This window comes from Panthera tigris, chromosome C2 (genome assembly GCF_018350195.1).
Source record: "Panthera tigris isolate Pti1 chromosome C2, P.tigris_Pti1_mat1.1, whole genome shotgun sequence".
In the NCBI taxonomy this organism is placed as follows: Eukaryota; Metazoa; Chordata; class Mammalia; order Carnivora; family Felidae; genus Panthera; species Panthera tigris.
In genome coordinates, this window is record NC_056668.1 from 28,730,655 (window position 1) to 28,751,594 (window position 20,940).

The 20,940-nt window shown below is 36.7% G+C and overlaps 1 protein-coding gene across 6 annotated transcripts in view; it reads right to left on the reverse strand.

Moving 5' to 3' along the window:
* The window catches only part of LOC102965415 (multidrug resistance-associated protein 1-like), an 87,754-nt gene that overhangs the window by 2,745 nt on the left and 64,069 nt on the right, over positions 1–20,940 (reverse strand). For all 6 annotated transcript variants that reach the window (XM_042956543.1, XM_042956544.1, XM_042956545.1 and 3 more), the window contains 8 exons: positions 15,347–15,501; positions 13,224–13,379; positions 10,014–10,213; positions 9,143–9,269; positions 7,724–7,825; positions 4,109–4,252; positions 1,477–1,635; positions 41–207 (listed from right to left, as the gene is read on the reverse strand). In XM_042956543.1, the coding sequence (XP_042812477.1) occupies positions 41–207; positions 1,477–1,635; positions 4,109–4,252; positions 7,724–7,825; positions 9,143–9,269; positions 10,014–10,213; positions 13,224–13,379; positions 15,347–15,501 (1,210 nt within the window). The remainder of the gene's footprint in view (positions 1–40; positions 208–1,476; positions 1,636–4,108; positions 4,253–7,723; positions 7,826–9,142; positions 9,270–10,013; positions 10,214–13,223; positions 13,380–15,346; positions 15,502–20,940) is intronic.

The following is a 20,940-nucleotide window of genomic DNA, read 5'->3' on the forward strand; positions in this document are numbered from 1 at the left end:
GAATGAATAACCGGACCAAGCTTTGTTCTTAGCAGCTTACCTGAGGTTTTCACCACCCTCTGAAATCTCATGCAGCAGCTTCTTGGGAAGGGACTGCACAAACTCTTTTAAGTGACACAGTTCTAACACCTCCCAGAGCTGGCAATCAGAATACTTGTCTAAAGGATCCAGGTTCATTTGAAGGGTTCCAGAAAATAAAACAGGATCCTAGAGAATAAAATCATCACCAGTAATCTCATTGTCACATGATGCATAGATACATTAAAAAATTAGATTCAGAAAATAAACAAGGAAAAAGCAAAATGATTGACCTAGATAGTTATAAAATTCATTATATTGAAAACAAAAGCAGAAGAGAATCAGAATAAGCTATAAGTGAGATTGAATCATTTCCAATTTCCTGATCATCTTTCTCCTTAACAATGTCAATACTAGCCATAATAATAATGATGATGACAGCTGCCATTTGGTCAGAGATATAAGATAACATAGAATTGAATAAATGCAAACTATAGTATGGACATAATGTTATCAATCATCTTCCAGAAAGATGGAAGTCCATACTCCCATTTTACAGGTAGTGACCTGGAGGTTCAAAAGAATGCTTGTCTAAACTGTCCAAAGACACAGAAGGTAAGTGGTTGGGTAGAATTCAAATAGGACAAGTCCATGCTCTTTCCAACTTACCAACATGCCTGGTGAAACTGTATTTTACTACACCTGTATTTATTTTTAAGAGAGGAATGACTAATATCTCCTTTCTTCATTAATTTTTTCCCTGCAAGAATTCCATTCAAATTTGCTTTTGAAGTAAATTCATGAATAGAGGCATATGTCTAAATAATATGACAAAGAGATTAAAGTATTTTAAGATATTTTTAGAAGGTAATACAAAGATATCTCATAAATGCTCAGCTTAAATCTCTCAAACAACTGAATAAGTCATCTTTGACTACAGGGGCATATTCTTGAGCCAATTTGCATACTTGTTAATGATCAAGTTCCTTTGATGCCACAGAGAGACAAATCAAAGGACTTGAAAAAATGATCTAACTGAATTATTATTCTTTTCATCTTTTAAAATGTGTTTAAATTTCAAATCAAAAGAGGCAAAATTCTACACTCACTCTACCAACTAAGCAAGAGCTTTTGTAATTTTTTTCTTCCAAAAAATACCAATGTGTGTTTCAGTCTGAGATCCACTTCATTCAAATTTTATTTGCATTTACTATTATGAAGGGAACTTGTAAAGCAATGTGCCAGTTTTTCAAATAGATAAATGCATTTAGGAAAAATACTTTACAGTAAGAATGTTTAATAGGATTCAGTTATGTAGTGATATTTCATAACACATCTAAAATGCTCTGACTTTAAAAAATGAATTTAGATGCTTGGAAGGAACACACTAAAAAAAAAGAAGAAGAGGAAGTTTATTTAGAGGGATTTAAGAAAGTCTACTGACAAAACAGGCTTTACCTGTGGAATAATATTAAGTTTGCCCCGAAGGTCATGAAGTCCGATAGTTGATATGTCAATTCCATCGATAATAATTTTGCCTCCTGATCTTTCCACAATTCTAAATAGGCAATTTGAAAGTGTTGATTTGCCTGCTCCAGTCCGTCCCACAATTCCAATCTGCAATAAAATGATCATGGGCAGTTTGCACTGTGCTTTTTGTAAGGGACTGGGGCTTTTGCACTGACAACAGATACACTGTCAGATCAGTGGGATTTAATTTTGCCAACCAGAATAACCCTGACTGGCATGGAATATGTAATGTGGACTGTAAGGATAAGTCTTTACCCAGACACTCATTACTCATGGGAAAGGCTCAGGTTAAAATGTGTATTTTCTCTACTTTTGAGTTATTTAATAACCACATAACCAAAACACGCCAGCAGCCCCAGGAGGAGCAGACCACCCCTGACCTATCCTGGGACTAGCCATTAAGAGTGTGGCCAAAGATGACTCTGATAATGGGGTGGTTTTCTTGGGACTTTCAAAATGAGGCTTCTCTACTCTCCTTGCCCCAGAGGGACAAACAAACAAAGGGAACAAACAAAGGGAACAGGAACCCTTTGCCAGAAGGATAGCAAATCCAAAGGAATGTTTGCAAATTCCCTTGGTGTATCAAAACAGGTACTGCACTAAAACTATAGAAGGTGGCCACAGATAACATGTAGGATCTTGGATTCCTGGACAAAATAATCACCTTGTCATAAATAGCAAATGATTGCATATATTCCTTTGACCACGAGGACTGAAGCAATTCCTTCTGCGTGTTGATTTGTACTTTCGTGTTAATGGGAACATAAGGCAGAGAAAACATTACGGAGGTTGGTTTTCCCTGATAAAAGATCTTAAATCTGACACTCTATGCCAGAAAAATCAGGAATCCGTTAAATTAATTGGCATAATCAAAATCCCACAATGATTTCATTTGTTCCAAAGACATTTTTTTGTCCTTGATGTTATTGCAGTGGACCTGGTTTAGACATTTAGAAAAAGAGATGTCTGGGGTCACAAAAGCCAGGTCTGTAAAAGAAAAAATGGGCCATTGCCGTTAATTTTTTGTTCATTTTTTTTTTTACTTTCACTTATTTGTAAAATCTTTCTGTCTAGGGAAATAATATGTTTTCATAAAACATTTTAAAAACTATGGGAAAAACTATAGAAGTAGAAACTATTTATAATCTTGTCACCTGAAGAGAACTACTATTTATGTTTTACAACTGTTCTAGGATTTTTGTTAATGTGTTTACCTGTTTGCTTTTTTAAAACAGAAAATTGATATAGTATCAACAGTTTTGTATATAGCTTTTATTAATCAAATTACATCTCAAGTATTTTCCCATCTCACTAGTAATGCTGCAAAACATGTCATTGACTATACAGATATTCTCTCCTATGAATTTACTATATTTCAGGTAACTTAATTTTATTGTCTTATTATCACTCTTTACCTAATAGAGGAAGTAAAAATAATAGTACACTACTACTGGATACATATCCAAAGGAAATAAAATTAGTATCTTGAATTGAAATCTGCACTCCCATGTTCATATTCCCAATAGCCAAGATATGGAAACAACCAAAGTGTCCATAGAAGAATGGATAAAGAAAATGTACACACACACACACACACACACACTGGAATACTATTCAGCCATAAAAAGAAAGGAAATCCTACCATTTGTGGCAACATAGATGAACCTGGTGGACATTATGCTAAGGGGAATAAGCTATATGGAGAAAGACAAATACTGTATGATCTTGCTTATACATGGAATCTACAAGTCAAACTTGTAGTACCACAGGGTAAATGGTAGATACCAGGGACTGAGGAGTGGGCTAAATGGGAAGATGTTGGCCAAAGGGCATAAACTTTCAGATGAATAAGAAGAACGTGTTCTGGGGATGTAAAGTACAGTGAGCTAACTATAGTTAAGAGTACTGTATTGTATACTTGAAATTTGCTAAGACAGTACATCTTAGGTGTTCCTACCACAAGCAAAAATAAATGAATAAAACAAAAACAAAAAGCCTTGTAATTATGTGAGGTGATGGGTGTGTTAATTACTTTGAATGTGGTAATCATTTCATTATCAAACCATCACATTGTACAGCTTAAATATATACATTATTTACTTATTAATTATAACTCAGTAAAACTGGAAACGTACACTAAAATCATGTTTCATAATATAGTATGCACAATTTAAAAATACCTTTTTTAAAGTTTATTTATTTATTTTGAGAAAGAGAGAGAATGAGTCAGGGAGGGGCAGAGAGAGAGAATCCCAAGCAGGCTCCACATTGCCAGTGAGGAGCTTGATGTGGGGCTTGAACTCACAAAACTGTGAGATCATGACCTGAGCTAAAATCAAGAGTATGATGCTTAACCAACTGAGCCACTCAGATTCCCCTAAAAATACCTTTTTTAAAAAGGAAATTTTATTCTATATATAGCAAACAGTTGAGTTTAATACTTTTATATGAAATTTGAACAAAAGACCATCTTCTATTCTGTACCGTATTAAACTTTGACCTTAACAATGAATACTTTCAGATAAAAAGGAGAGTGAAACTTATGAAATGTATATGGTACCTTCTCTTCTCCATGAGTCTGGAAAGTGATATCTTGTAATGCTAAACCAAGATCATCTCGGTATCGAGCCTGATAATTAATAAATTCCACTATCCCTTTGTTGGGCCATTGTGCTGGAGGCCTTTTAGACATTATCCAGGGTGCCTTGAAACAAAGAAAGATTACAATAACTACAATAAAAGTAACTTTCTCTCTAAAAATAATTACCATGCATAAAAAACACAAGTGATGGAAAACATTTGTGGATATTATGATCTCCTGAGTACAGTTTTAAATATTACCGGCATAAAACTTCTCATCTACTTATAAGAAAGCTTAGAAATTAATTTTTAGAGGTAACCAGGCTTCCCACTCCCTATCCAGTTATTAAGAAGAGTCTTCTTAAACCCTACAAAGGAGCTGAAGGTAATCTATTTGAAATTGCAGCTGAGATGAGGACAGTTTGGCATTCATTCATTGCCCAAATACTGAGTATTTACTATGCTAGTCAGTGCTTTAGTTGCTGGAGATTCAGCAGTGAGCAAAACAGACACAAATTCTTGTCCTTACAGAGCATACAGCCTGCTGGGAAGGGACAGAAAGAATCACATAGCATATGCAAAATGCTAAACAGTGATAAAGCTTTGGAAGACGGGAGATAGGCAAGTTAGAGGTGGTGTGATTTTTAAGTAGGGTGGTTAGGAAAGGCTCGGTTGGACAAGATATGAGAACAAGCTGTTGGGATATGGGTTGAATCACTTTCCTGGCAGGCACCTAACAACACGTGCTGAGGTCCTGAGACAGGGCCTGCCTGGGATGTTGGGGGAACAGGAGGAAGCGGAAGAACATGCAGGAGAGTGTGATGTCTGGTGGGGAGGTGAAGTGCTTTCATGAGAGGGAGTGATGACCAATGTCAGATGATGGATCAGGTCAAGGGAGGCCTGAAAGGAGACCACGGGTGATCTCCAAGGGCAGGTTCAGTGAAGTGGTGGAATTAAAAGCCTGTTTGGAGCGAGTCCAAAGTAGGATGAGAGAAGTACAGGCTATTCCAAAGAATTCTGCTGTAAAAAGCCCAGACAACGTGGGCTACAGAGAGACAAACAGAATTATCTGGACAGTTTACTTCTTGCATGTCAAGAGGTTTTAGAACTTGAGTTACCAAATTACATAAAGATGATTTTTTTTAATGTCTATTTATTTGTTTTGAGAGAAAGAGTGCATGCGAGTGGGGGAAAGGGCAGAGAGAAAGGAAGAGAGAGAATCCCAAGCAGGCTCCTCACTGTCAGCACAGAGCCTGACTCGAGACTTGAACCCAGGAACTGTAAGATCATGACCTGAGCCAAACCCAAGAGCTGGGCGCTTAATGGACTGAGCCACCCAACCACCCCACATAAAGATGATTTTGTTTTAAAAATGTGTGGGTGTGGGTGTGTTATGTGTGTATTCACACACATTTTATTGTTTTTTACAATATGAAAAGAATATATATATATAACATTTATACATATAAAAAGTTTACATATAAAAATATTTATACAAATATTTAGAAAATACAGAAAACAATAAAATGATATAGTGGTCCTCACATGGCAATAGGCTGAGCTAACTGAATACTGATAATTGGAGGTTGTGAAGGTAGATTAATCTTCCATGAACCATGTGTGAAAAAAGAGGTTAAGACCTGAGGAAGACTCTAGAGAAGAATCAAAGTTTAGGTAGAGTTGGAGGATATAGATATTAAAATTTTTTAAGTTCATTTATTTTGAGATAGAGAGGCAGGGAGGGGCAGAGAGAGAGCGAGAGAGAACTCCAAGCAGGCCCCTCACTGTCAGTTCCCAGCCCAATGTGGGGCTTCTAATTGTAAGATGATGACCTGAGCTGAAATCAAGAGTCCGGATGTTTAACCTACTGAGCCACCCAGGAGCTCCAGGCTGTTGATAATATTTTAGCATCTTTGTAGGTTAAGAGAGGCAAGGGGGTCAGGGTAGGAATTAAAGGAAGTGGTTAATGAAGCAACATCTGAGAGAAAAAATGAACAAATATTACCAAAAATACAAGTAGAAACTCAGGTTTTCTATTTGGAGGAGGGACACCTCTTCCTGAGAGATATCAGCAAAAGAGGAATGTTTCATGAAGATTCAGATACCTTTACAGGTGGACTGAAGAAGATACAGAAACTCAAGTCAACTATAACATCTGCCTTGTTAATTCATGGAACTGGGAGACAGAAGTAAATCAGATTAGTAAAATACACTGATATCTCAAATATTATACTGTCAATAGCCTAATTCTTCTACTCTTCAAAAAAATTTTTTAAATGTTTATTTATTTTTGAGAGAGAGAGAGAGAGAGAGAGAGAGAGAGAGAGAGAGAACAGGAGAGTAAAGGGCAGAGAGAAAAGGAGACACAGAGTTTGAAGCCGGCTCCAGGCTCTGAGCTGTCAGCACAGAGCCCAATACAGGGCTCAAACTCACAAACTGTGAGATCATGACCTGGGTCGAAGTTGGATGCTTAACTGACTGAGCTACCCAGGGACCCCCTTTAAAAACTTTCTTTTAATGTTTATTTATTTTTGAGAGACAGAGAGAGACAGAATGTTAATTTTTCTACTTCTTTCTTAAGTTTATTTATTTATTTTTGAGAAAGAGAGAGAGAGTGGGGGGGGGGGGAAGCAGAGAGAGAGAGAGAGAGAGAGAGAATCCAAAGCAGGATCTGTACCACCAGCACAGAGCCTAATACTGGGATCAAACTCAGGAACCTTGAGATCATGACCTGAGCTGAAATCAAGGGTCAGGTGCTTAACTGACGGAGCCACCCAGGCACCCCCAATTCTTCTCTTGTCTAAATTATAACTAATTAAAGGAAATAAAACAGACTGATTTATTCTCCTCCTCCTTCCCATGCGCAGAGATGCTAATGATGAGTAAATGAAACAGAAGGCATAAGCAATAAGTATATAGTTAATTTAAAAATTGCGCAGACTTTAATTATGAGAGCACTATATTAAGACACCTTTCTCAACATAAAATCCTCACAAAGTTATAATCTTAGATTGCATATTTTACTCTACATTGGTAGAGGACAAATCATTGTGCCTTCTAAAAACAAGTAATCATATTTCATTTTTATAACATAACAAATGTTATATATCTTACATTTTACAAATGTATCTTACATTTTATGTATTATCCTAATTTAGTTATCTGTGGTCTTTTCTTCTATTTTTGTGATATATAAAACAATGGTGTATTCCACAATACATTGGGTTTTAATTTTATTGAAATGCTGAATATTAAAACATGAATTTGGAAAGGTAGGCTTTGTTTAAAATTTATTATTTTATTTTATTTTCTTAAACATTTAGTTATTTTTGAGATAGAGAGACATAGTGTGAGTGGGGCAGGGGTGGGGGGCAGAGAGAGAGAGGGAGACAGAATGAGAAGCAGGCTCCAGGCCCCAAGCTGTCAGCACAGACCCCGATGCAGGGCTTGAACTCACAAACTCGAGATCATGAGCTGGGCCGAAGTTGGACACTTAACCTAGTGAGCCAACCAAAATTTTTTTTAAATGTCAATTCAAGGTGCACTACAATATCTCAATCCTGCATCTATTTATTGGTTATTTAGGAGTGCTTACCTCTTTACCCATATTTTCATATTCACAAACTCTTTCAATGGAAACTGCATTGGTTTCAATTTCACAAGCTTTCCTTACCCAAAAATTCAGAGATTGAGTAATCTGGAGGGAAAAACCCAAGAGCTTACTGACTGGTTCTTTAGTATTTTACATAATATTAATAATACTTTATACACTTTCACTTTTCATAGTTTTCATGTACTTTTCTCTCTTCTGATTATTTAACAACTTTAGAAGTAAATGTATTTATACACATACACACAAGTGTTTCTTTATGTTAAACTGATCAACACAAACAATGTTTTTTTGGCAGAAGATAGAATGAATATAGTTCAACAGGTATGGAAGGAGTCCATACTTGGTGTAAGGAACAGTGGATACCAAGACTGATGAGATGTGCCTCAAGAAGTATACGTCCCAAGTGAGAAAAAAGTTGTGAATAACATTATCTTTGGCAGGATTCACTGGAAGCAGGAATCTCCTAACTCTTGACCACTCTTGTCTCCTCTTTTTTTTAAACTCTACTTTCTTCTCACCCTACCCACAAGTACAGGTGGTAATTCAAGCCTAATTCTGGACGTCAAAAAACTCTTGTCAGTTCAGTTTTTCCTCAAGTTTGCTGCCAAATCATTTGATGGCCAACCTGACCTGAACTGACATGGGGCTCTTTAAAGTCTTTACTGAACCCACTTAGAGTAAACATTCATATATTTTACCGCAAAGCAAGTAGTTTGATTATGGGATTCTGCCCCAGACCTTGACTATGGTATATGTGTCATTATTTCCTTTCTACAAGACTAAGTTCTGAATTCTGAAATGCAACTGGCCTTAATTAAGGTTTTTGGAAAAGGGATGAAGGGAAAGTACCCACATCATCTAGACTTATCCTCTAATAATATGTAATTATACTAAGTAATTTAAGGAATATTCTATTTTACAAAGAGGGCAAGAACACACTCATACCACTAGTACTTTTCAATGTAATATAAAATAGGGCTTATTAGGGAAAAACTTACAAGCAAAGAAGGAGAGCATGTACTCTCCCCAGAGTTTGCATTATCTCCTTGGTTAGACTGGGCAAACTGGATTGGCAGGCCACAGTGGAGAGAGGCCCTCCCCCCCCCTTACATGCTATAAATCCATAAAGATAGGAGAACAAGAAACTTCTGGGTAACTGTGTAACAGCAGGAGTTTCCTGGTCTTTTAGCACTCAGCCTGTTCTTTCTGTGAACTGACTTAGTATTGCTGAGCCAGCTTCCTGCTAGTAGCAACAGAGGAAGAAATGAGCCTCCAGGGCAATCCAGATTTGTCTCTCATTACTTAGTTAATACAATCTATAATTCAGACAGGCAAAGGAGAGGATAGTTTAATTAATTGCATTATAAACATATCATATACCACAAAATCATTATTACTTACATTTAGGGCATAGGATATGGACAAGCCAACTATTGCTGAATCTATCGAACTGCCAGCCAGCACAGCAAGCAGTGCAGCAAAAAATACCATTAGGTTGCCAAGGAATTCAAGTCTAACAGACAGCCACCTGTGATAATGGAAAATATTCTTCAACTGAGATGCAAGATTTTTGATGTACTTGGTCTGAACTCTCCTCTGGGAAATGTAAAATAAACATCAATAGCTGCTTTCTTTTCCTAAGAACTCAGTCAAAATAGGACGATTGCAGTGATGATACATTAAAGGATTCCTTTGCATAAAAACACTTTACTTTTGCAGAACTTTGTTTTAAAACTTAATCAGAATAAAAAAATCAAAAAAGAACACCAGCTAAAATGATGCGTCGTATTTTAAAATCCTATTAGAAAATCAATCACCTTTCCGATTACATATCCTTTTTTCTATGGTAACATTAGTCTCCAAAAGTTATATGTGCCCCGCTATTATTTAATATTTCACTTTCCTCTTTATGTAAAATGATGATCTCAAATTTAAACTATTATAAAGTATTGCTTGCAAATAGAACATATTCTACAAATATAGAATATAACAGAGTCATATCTCTAGAAATTCCAATAGCATCTTATATGACCTTCAAGAAACTTGGGACCTTATTTTCATGTAAAGTAGTGTGTACTTTTATATGAATATGAACAGATACATTTTAACTTAAATGTCCATTAAATATTAGAAACAGTTAAAGCTTTCTTCTTTTTCTTTTTTTAATAATTTCATGAAATGCCGTTGCAAAACATTCCTTCTGTTTAGAAGTCAGGGCACAAGACATCTTAAAAGAGACTGGTCTTGAGGTAGGTATATTGCTCTCACTTACCTGTTTGAAATTACATTATTGTAGAAACAGACCAAGTTCTCATTCACCACCTCTTTGTTTTGCTGGATAAACCTCTGTTCGTGTCCAAACGCCCGGATAGTGGACACCCCTGATAAAGTCTCACTAAAGTGGGAAATGATAGGAGAGCGAGAGGCTCCTGCCAATCGTCGAATCTGCCGAGAGCTTGCTACGTAGTATCTCTAACCGGAAAACAGAAAAAGGCAGTTGGAAAGATGGAGCAGAAATTGCTTCCATAGTTTGAAAATGACAAGACCCCAAAAAGTGAAGTTCAAGTTCAGTCTCCAGTACCTGTGAGTGTGGCTTTATTTGGGAATGGAATCTTTGCAGATGTCATTAAGGATCTCCGGATGAGATCATCCTGGATTTAGGGTGGGCCCTAAGCCCAACTCTGAGTGTCCTCATAAGAGACAGAAAAGGAGAAGACAAAGCCACAGGGAGGAAGCCATGTGAGGATGAGACTGGAGAAATGTGTGCATAAACCAGGGAAAATGCCAAGCATTGAGAACAGCCACCAGAACCAGGAGAGAAGCATGAAACCAATTCTCCCCCAAAGGCTCCGGAAGGAACCAACCCTACATACACCTTGATTTTGGACTGTTGGCCTCCAGAACTGTGAAAGAATAATTTTTTTTTGTTGTTTTAAGCTACCAAATTTGTTACAGGAGCTCTAAGAAATGAATACACCCTTGGCACAGTAAAAAACCCAGATTCTGGACAGCACAACTAGAACAGAGGTGGGCAAGGTTCCACTTTGGTAATCTTTTCAAACAACCATTACTGAGTACCTGCTGTGGAAAAAGCTCTATGTCACATGTTGGAAATGTGACCAGGGAGTGAACCCATTAAGTGAAGGAAGTTAGTCAAGTATACAAACAATACTATTTTTTTTCCTAAATATAATTATGAAAAAAATATTCATTTTTCTGGTCTACAAGCACTTCCCTCCAGTGCAGCCACAAGTATAATTGGCTACTTCCCCTCCAACTTGGTTGAGAATAATTGGGATGGGCAGAGACTGGAGGGCTGGAGGGAGCATGTCCTAGTTAACTGGACCATCATTCACCAGCCCCAGATAATCACAACACACCAGAAATGAAAATCAAGAATTACCACATTTTGCAATGTTTTCAAGAAAAATCTTTGGGCTTGGAGTTTTATGTAAAATCACTGATTTTAAAATGTCTTCATTTTAGTAAAAAACACTGAGCAGGCCGGACAAAAACATATCAGAAACTCCATATGGCCTGTCAACTTGCAGTCTACCAGCTCTGCTCTGTGTTAAGTGCCCTGGAGAACACAGAGGAAGGATTATGGCATTCTGGGATTGCAAGGGGACTTAAGAGATTGTCATAAAGAAATTTTCAGGAAATTTCAACGAATTGCAAAAGCACTGGAGTTCTTCCATGAATCTATCTAGAGTATTTAGTTTAAGAAATATTGATCTAGATCAATGCTTCTCATACTTTAATAAAAATCACCTGGAAGGCTTGTTAAAACACAGACTGTGGGCCTCACCATGATAGATTCTTTATTTCCTCCCAGTTTTATTAGAATGTGATTACCAAATAAAAATTATATACGTATACATTAAGATGTGATTTTTTAAAAAAGAGGTACAACCAAAGATTCTGATTCAATAGGTCTGGGGTATCTCCCATAGGTCTAGGGACCATACTTTGAGTAGCACTGATATAAAACAAAACTCCTGTTTTATAGGGGGGATCAATGAAGCCTAGAAAGGGAAGTGATGTGCCAAACATAAAAGTCAGGAAAGTAATTAGAATTTGAGGCTCTTGAATTCATATTCAGGGCTCACTCCATACAGTGTCCCCTAACAAGAGATGGTTTCTAGATCGTTTCCACTCCTGGTCACCCTGTTATAGTTTACCAACCACAAGACTATCACATAAATTTTCTTTTGTCATATGAGCGTTGTTTTTTTTTTTAAGCAGGTACAATCGTACCATCAGTACCATCCTTCATGGTCTAGATTTGTTTCTTTTAGCCCTAAGATGTAGTTGTCTTCCCTAGAAGACTTACAATCTCATTGGAGAGATAATTTGTGGTCTAAAAATAGCCTATAATACTAGTAGTATAATAAATCAAAAATACCTGAATGAGTCTCATCTCTTTGCACTATTTTGGTAAAGAATGCTTCATTCACACAGAAAATGAAATATGACCTAGGCCATGAAAGGTAAGTAACATCCAGTCAGGCAGAGAAAATAGGGAAAACATAGAAAGTAGGAGGAATAATAATCACAAAGGTGTAGAAATAAGAAAATGATTAACATTCTGGTTTGGGCAGATTAAACTCCAATGCGAATTTTAAAACTTGGGTTTTGGGAAAGCACTGAACTACAAGAACTGCATCCTTTCATGTAAACAGCCTCAAAATACTTTCGTATTTAAATTAAATATGTGTTAAGACATCTCATTAAAAAATAAATTTCATTTTACACTGTAGTCTCACAGTGACATAATTTTGAAATGTGGTTGACCACATTTTAATTGGAATATAAAGATATATATCATGTCATGAGAGATCTGTTTAGTTCTTCTAGGAGTACTTTGCCGATATCAGGGATAACAGGACAAAAAGGCAGCATCTGTTTCTCTCTTGGATTTACAGACAAATTAACTTTCTGCTAAAATGCAAATACCATATAGATTTCGTGGTGACCATAAAAATGCACAACTCAGTTCTCCAGCTGCAGGGAGAACAGCTGACTGTCAGTCCAGCTGCTGCCCCGGCATCCACCACTCTATTAAGCATGGAGGCCATGTTACCCACAGGTTGTTTCCAGGCAATGAGTGGGGATGGCAGGGGTGCTAGAGCAGGCCCATCTCGGGGACACATGGAATACTCCAATGGGTGACATTGGTTGTAGATTCCCCATCCATTTGATGAATCTTTCATGGAACTGTCCTGTAATCCAAGATTTTCCCTACCCAATCCTCTTCTCTCCCTCACAGGAATCAGACATGCATTGCTGTCTGAGGGCTCACCCCTTGGCTCCCTCTCCTCTATCTTTTGCAGGCATTCTCTAGTCATACTCTACTATATGGAATCCTTTCTTGGAATCTACTTTTTGGAGAACTTGAACTAACAGGCAATTGAAGTGGGCTTGAACCTATAATTGACTGTGAACTTCTGTTATTAATACACATAAAAGTCCATGTACTTACCTGTATAGTGAAATAGAGGAAAACCAAGGGAATAACCCCCAGAATGAAGAGTGGTAAAGCTCCTACGATGACCAAAACTGTTCCAATAACATCCAATGTACAATTCACCCAGGTCCGTAAGTAGTAATGGAAACGCATATCAATTATAAACATGTCCTAAAAAATTGATATCAGGTCACTATATTTTTAACTTTTCATGGTTTAGAATGAGAAGAAGAAGAAATATATCATTCAATGTAAAAATTTTAAAAATACCTGGATGTGACAATATGATGATTGAATACGTCTAACTACACGGTCTTTGCCCTCCCCAATCTATCCCTACATATTTTCCCCCTGTAGTCAGTTGTAATAGTTAAGAGGATATTTAGTAACAAAATGCCTATGATCAAGCAATGTGTATTTCCCAGTGACAAATACACAGCACTTAGTTTATATGACTGATGTCAGACTCTGCTTAAAAAGATTTTAAAAAAGAGTCCAAACCCCAGTAATTGGGTGTTCAGGAGCATTGGCCTAGCACTAGTCACTACTTAAAAAATGTAAAATACTCCTGGGCCATTCTTATCCATCAAGAACACATTCAGTGGCCTTCTTGGCTAGCTGGGTCCTGTCAACATCACAAAAGGCAGGAAAACAAAATAATTTTCATTTACAAAATTAGAAACTGAAAGATGGAAGTGGACAATGGGGAATGAGAGAAGAACATAGCGGGGGTGCCTGGGTGGCTCAGTCAGTTAATTGTCCAACTTCGGCTCAGGTTCTTGAGTTTGAGCCCCACATCGGGCTCCCCACAACAGTGTGGAGCTTGCTAAGGATTGTCTCTCTCCCTTTCTCTCTCTTCTCTCTCTGCCCCTCCCCTCCTCTCTCTCTCTCTCTCTCTCTCTCAAAATAAACTTTTAAAAGAGAGAGAGAGAGAACATAGGAAGGTCATGCATCAATTCACATATAAGTTAATCAAATTTATGTTGTCAAATCTATGGTATAAGGTATGACCTATGAAATCCCAGGGAATAGGAAGACATCCAACCTTAAGGGATCAACTAATCAGTTTGTAACAAAATTGACACAAAGAGTGGAGGTGGAATTTTATTAATTCTAAGTCTTGCTTTGGGATTTTCCTGATTATCTCATGAACCAAATAGGGTAAGAGCATCATATCCGTATGTAGTTTCCTGCCTGTTTTTAGAACACACCTTCCCAGGGCATCTGGGTGGCTCAGCTGGCTAAGTGACCAACTCTTGATTTTGGCTCAGGTCATGATCTCATTGTCCAGGGATTCAGCCCTGCATCAAGCTCTGCTTAGCACGGAGCCTGCTTAGGATTCTCTCTCTCACCCTCTCTGCCTTTCCCCTGCTCATGCTCTCTCTCTCTCTCAAAATAAATAAATAAACATTAAAAAAAATAGTGAATATAATGGGGAAAATCCTGGAGGTAAGCAGAGACACTCTGGGAAGCTATACCCCTTCCCACATTCACCATAAGTGAGTTGACAGTTTTCTTAAAAGCAGAATGCTTAAAATACAAATGTCTCCATAAAGACTTAAATTTTCTTTACCTTCTCAGCTTAAATTAGTGATTCTCAAGCTAAATATATACAAGAATTGGAGTTGTAGACACCAGAGCACATATACTTTTTGGATTCTTCCAGCAATTTTCAAGGGTTATTTTGATTATGTGTGTAAGATGTGATGCTGCTATACATCAATTATAAATATCCCAAGAATTAGAAATAAAATACCAAGAAAATCTATACTAAACATAATCCCATCTTTTCAGGGTGATTTTTTTTTTTGCAAATGCTATTGCAAAGGGGTGCCTGGGTGGCTCAGTTGCTTAAGCGTCCAACTGCTCTCAGGTCATAATCTCGCAGTTCATGGGTTTGGGCCCCATGTCAGGCTCTTTGCCCCATGTCAGGCTCTGTGCTGACAGTTCAGAGCCTGGAGCCTGCTTCAGATTCTGTGTCTCCCTCTCTCTCTGATCCTCCCCCGCTCATGCTCTCTCTCTGTCTCAAAAATAAACACTAAAAAAAATTTTAAAAATTTAAAAAATGCTATTGCAAGGTATTAAATATGGATCATAATTTTTAAGCATGCTATTCAATAAGGTACAGCTTTACTAACCTTGGTGAACCGATTGATTATCTGGCCTATAGGACTGGTTTCAAAAAACTGGAGCGGGAGGTGTAGCACATTATCCAATAGCTGAGCATACAATGTTCGAGAGGCAGCCAGGGACCCTCGAGTGAGTATATAGGCTCCAGAGCAGACAAAGAGACCTAAAAACAAATTGTTATCAAGAGTATGTTAACCTTTTTAAGGAATTTTATATTTTAATTCTCAAAGTATTGTTTATCATAGCATTTTTTAAATGGAAAACTCAAAGCACAAACTTAACGTGTGACTGTGGATCAAACTAAGTATAGATGTAAATGGTGCATTTATAATAAATACAGACACTCTGATGGGTTGCAATCCTATCAAAGAAGAACTCTCCTTATTCATGGGCATAGATTCTGGAGTAATGAACAAAATATAGCAGATCAACCAGGTTCGCAGAATTCTAGCAACCTATTCGTGATGTCCCATGGGACAATATGGTAGTCACTGGTGCTGCTAGCCAAATAATTTCAGTTCTCCTAGCTTCTAGTCCATGGTAGAGTTGTCCTTTCTGGCCTCCTTGTGATGTAGGGGACCATATCAAGGGTTCTGAAGAACAAGTTGAGGGAGAAACAACACATAATACCAGGTTAAAGCATTTAATTGTTGGTACCAGAACTGCTCACGTTTATTCCTCGTACAGTGCCTGCTAACATTTATAATGGTGGTTGGATTGCTTCTTCATCTTGGGTCACAAGAACAAGTGTAGTCCTTTACTTGACCCACAATGAACACGTTTTTTTTTTTTAGTCTGTTAAGCTACTGAGATTTGGTTGGTGGAAGAGTTGTTCTTGCCACAGCTGAAAAGGCAGACATATAAATAATAAGCATCTAGCTTTATCTATCGACTATTGTTACTTGCATTTGACAAAGCATGACAAGAAAAAGACAAGCTCATAGAAGGCTATCCATGTGGGAGAGGAAATGAAAGGACAAAGAATTCTCAAAATGGAGAACTTACAGGGCTAAAAGAAGTCATGCTTCGTTACAGTGATTGGTCAAGGATGGATATGTGATTCAAATTGTTTCAAGGAGTAAAATTTTATGAATTTCTATGAACTTCAAAGGAAGTTCTTTGAAAGAGAACATTTCCTCATCATGTGAAGCCTGAGAATTAAGCCAATGAGGACAACAAGTAGAGTTCGTAAAGAATAGTGGACACTTCATCTGCAGTGTGTATAATGACCTATGCCTAGACTTTTCAGTCTGGGGAGTCAATAAATTCCCATGTTACTTATGCTAGTTTGTTCTGAGTCATGGGGGATACAGGATTGCTCCACTGCTCTCTAATACACAAAATTGCTAACAAAAGTGTGATGCCAGCATAATTCTTATATCCTTGGAAGTGTGTTTAAAACAAAACAAAAGAATGATAGTTAACCCTGATCATCTTAAATTATTTTAACTAATTCCTTTATATTTTAAATAATATATGCTGCTGTTAAGTGATTTATAACTTTATACATTTTCTTTTTTTTTCCTACCTCACTCCCCCATACTTCCTTCTTTCCCTTTCAAAAGCAGGTTGTTACCCTCTTTCCTCAAATAAATATCCAATGTTTATATTGCCACCAAACATACATTATGTATGAAGTTAACAAAATTTATTATGGTTGTACCACTCTTTTTTCATATTCTTAGTTTTCTATGCAACAACCACTAATTCATCCCCAAACACTTCAATTGTCAGCAAATCTTTTCCAAATATATTCAGACTCATCAGATATTCTATTTCCTTCATCGTATTTAGCCCTCTCCTGTTTTGCAGCATCATCTACTCTTTTGGAACCCTCTCACTTTCCACTCTAACCTGGAATGGTTGCAAGATCAGAACACTTGCATTCTTCAGTTTTGGGAAATGCTAAATATTGTGAATTTGACCATTTTCACCTGCATTTATTGAAAGATGTATTATGTGAATGTTGAACTTCCTGGATTATTCCCTTAATTTTCTTAGTTATCATTTCGATTTATATTTTTTATGTTGTACTTCTGGGAAAATGTCTTCTAACATATCTTCTCACACTTGTATAATCTCTTTAAATTCTTTAAATGTTTCAAGTATTTTTTGTCTATGATTGAACTTTTTTCAGCACATTTTTGCACTGGCTTTGTGGATATAGTATTTTGAATCTCTGAAGATACTAATTTGACATTTTAAGCTTCTATTTCAAATAGGATTGTTTCATTACTAAACTCCATTGCTTGATTTGTTAGCTGTTATTTATACTGTTGGTTTAATTAAAATGCAAAATCATCCATCATTATCAGTTTAAACATATTAAATAAACACATGGTTAATTAATAGAGGTACCTGATGGCTTCCTTCTGCTATTGCACACATTAATTTCCCCCAACATTTTTCCCCTCTGAATGGAAGAGATTGCTTCAAATTCCACAAAATTGGGTAGGTGTGACACAGAGAGTCTGGAATACTGGAATATAGACACGTAGGCTGGAGCTTCTCCAAAAGCCATTTAAGGATTTCTTCTATGTATGTCACACACACTAGAAACCCTCATTTCCTCTTTATATATCAACTTTCTAGTTTTTATTGTATTACTACAATGAAATTACTACAATGACAGTTGCTGTGCACATTGGTGATGGTGGTGGGTGTTGTAGGAGAGGCTAATGGGAGGAGAACAATGGTCTAGTGAATTATTTTGATTATTTCCATGCAATTCAATCCTATTCTCTACCCATGACCATGAGTTTAGTGTTTATCCACTGCTCAAAGGAACAACTCTCTCTTCTGTTACAGCTTCTCCCATATCTACATGTTCCTCTACCCTTGATTATCTATCAGTATAATAACTGCTTATGTAAAACTTTATCACTCTGAAATCTTGGGAAGTCTTTCCTTTTATATTTACTCACTGTCATTTCAGTGGTATTTTGTGAGGTAAGTAAAGTAGATGATCCACTTACTCATGTTAAACTAGAAACAGCAGTGTACTCTAAACAGTGCACTTTGGGGACGTCTGGCTGGCTCAGTCGGTTGAATGTCCGACTCTTGATTTCAGCTCTGATCATGATCCCAGGGTCATGAGATCAAGCCCCAGTTGAGCTCCATGCTGGGCATGGACCCTGCTTGGGATTCTCTCTCTCTGTCTCTCTCTCTCTCTCATTCTCTCTCTCTCCCTCTGCCTCTTACCCTGTTTGCACATGAGCTCTCTCTCTCTCTCTCTCTCTCTCTCTCTCTCAAAATAAAAATAAATAAGAATTTAAATAAAAAAACACATTGCACTTTGAAAATAACGTGCCTATATTTTCACATTGGATTGGAGAAAGGTAAGGCATAAAATACAATAGATAAGAGATGTTCAGAGTGTCCTAGAGATTCTAAGGCAAATAGCTGGGACCCAGGGAAAAAAAGATGTTCAGAAATATTTCTTTTGTAGAAAATAAGGTAAGAGTTTTATTATTGTTATAAAATATAGATCTAACATTGTGCTTCGAGCTCTAGCTTATTTTGAATGTTAACATTTATATAATTCATAAGAGGCCTGTGGTAATAACATATGACAATGCTGTTTATGCTTTTTTATTTTGTGAGCTATGATGATGTCAGTGAATACAACCTGCTCTTGATTGGACAAGATTCCATAAGATGCAGCTATAGTCTACTGAAAAAAATTAGAAATTATGCATTTTCATTTCTTAGGCTCACCCTACTTATAGATAACTTATAATTGCATCTAATAACAAATCTTCAGAAAATTTTAATTTTTAATGCAAAAAATTAAAAATAAAGAAAAAACAGAGAAGATTCATATTTTAATGACTGAAGACCACTCTACACAAAACACCAATCAAGAAAAAATCTTTTGATTAAGCTGTGCATAATCTATTGCCTTCATTACAAAATATTTCCTGTGTCTATGGATAGTTAATTAAAAACAAGACAGTGTCTTCAACAAATGGTATTTGGAAAACTGGACAGCAACATGCAAAAGAATGAAACTGTACCACTTCCTTACACCATACACAAAAATAAATTCAAAATGAATGAAAGACCTAAATGTGAGACAGGAAACCATCAAAATCCTAGAGCACACAGGTAGTAACCCTTTTGATATAAAATGTGGCAACTTCTTACTAGATGTCTCCTGAGGCAAGGGAAACAAAAGCAAAAATAAAACATTGGGACTATATCAAAATAAAAAAGCTTCTGCACTGTGAAGGAAACACAATCAGCAAAATGAACAATTCCAACAACCTATGAAATTGGAGAAGATATCTGCAAATGACATATCTGAAAAAGGGTTAGTATACAAAATTTATAAAGAACTTATAAAATTCAACCCCCCAAAAGTGAAGAGTCCAATTAACAAATGGGTAGAAGACATGAACAGACATTTTTCCAAAGAAGACAGACAGATGACCAAGAGACACATGAAAAGATGTTCAACATCACTCATCATTAGGGGAATACAAATCAAACCACAATGAGATATCACCTCACACCTGTCAGAATGACTAAAGTCAACAATACAAGAAACAACAGGTATTGGTGAGGATGTGGAGAAAAGGGAACCCCCTTGCACTGTTTGGAATGCAAACTGGTGCAGCCACTCTGGAAAGCAGTATGGAGGTTCCTCAAAAAGTTAAGAAGAAAACTGCCCTATGATCTAGCATTGTACTACTAGGTATTTATGCAAAGATTACAAAAATAGTAATTCAAAGGGATATATGCACCCTAATGTTTATAGCAGCATTATCTGCAATAGCCAAATTATGGAAAGAGCCCAAATGTTCATCTGCTGATGAGTGGATAAAAACATTGTGGTGTGTACACACACACACACACACACACACACACACACACACACACACGGAATATTACTCAGCCATTAAAAAAGATGAAATCTGGCCATTTGTAATGACATGGATGAAGCAAGTATGATGCTAAGGGAAATAAGTCAGTCAGAGAAAGAAAAATGCTATATAATTTCACTCATATGTGGACTTTAAGAAACAAAGCAGATGAATATAGGGGGAAACAAAAAGAGAGGCAAATCAGGAAAAAGACTCTTAACTGTAGAGAATAAATTGAGGGTTACTGAAGGGGAGGGTGAGGGAGCATGTTAAATGGGTGATGGGCATTAAGGAGAGCACTTACTGTGATGAGCACTGGGTGTTATATGTAAGTGATGAATCACTAAACTCTACACCTGATACTAATATTAGACTGTATGTTAACTAACTGGAATTTAAATAAAAATTTTTTAAAAATTCTCATTTTACAAAAGTAAAATTGTGAGTACTAAACCTGCATACCTTGTCTAGTATAGGGAATGATATTTGCTCACTTAAAATATTCTTCAAAGTATACTGAATTTCCCTGAAAGTTGTAACATGAGCTCCTGGATCGATATGAGTTTAACTCTCATATGCACATGTGATAGACATAGATATAGAGATATTTGTATATATGGATCCTCTTTAGCTGCTTAGAATTCTAGACCGCTATATCCATTTTCTCCTCAATGAATTGTAAACTGCAAGCCAATAAACTTGACTCTCACTGATTCAAAGGCAAACATAGTGTATCT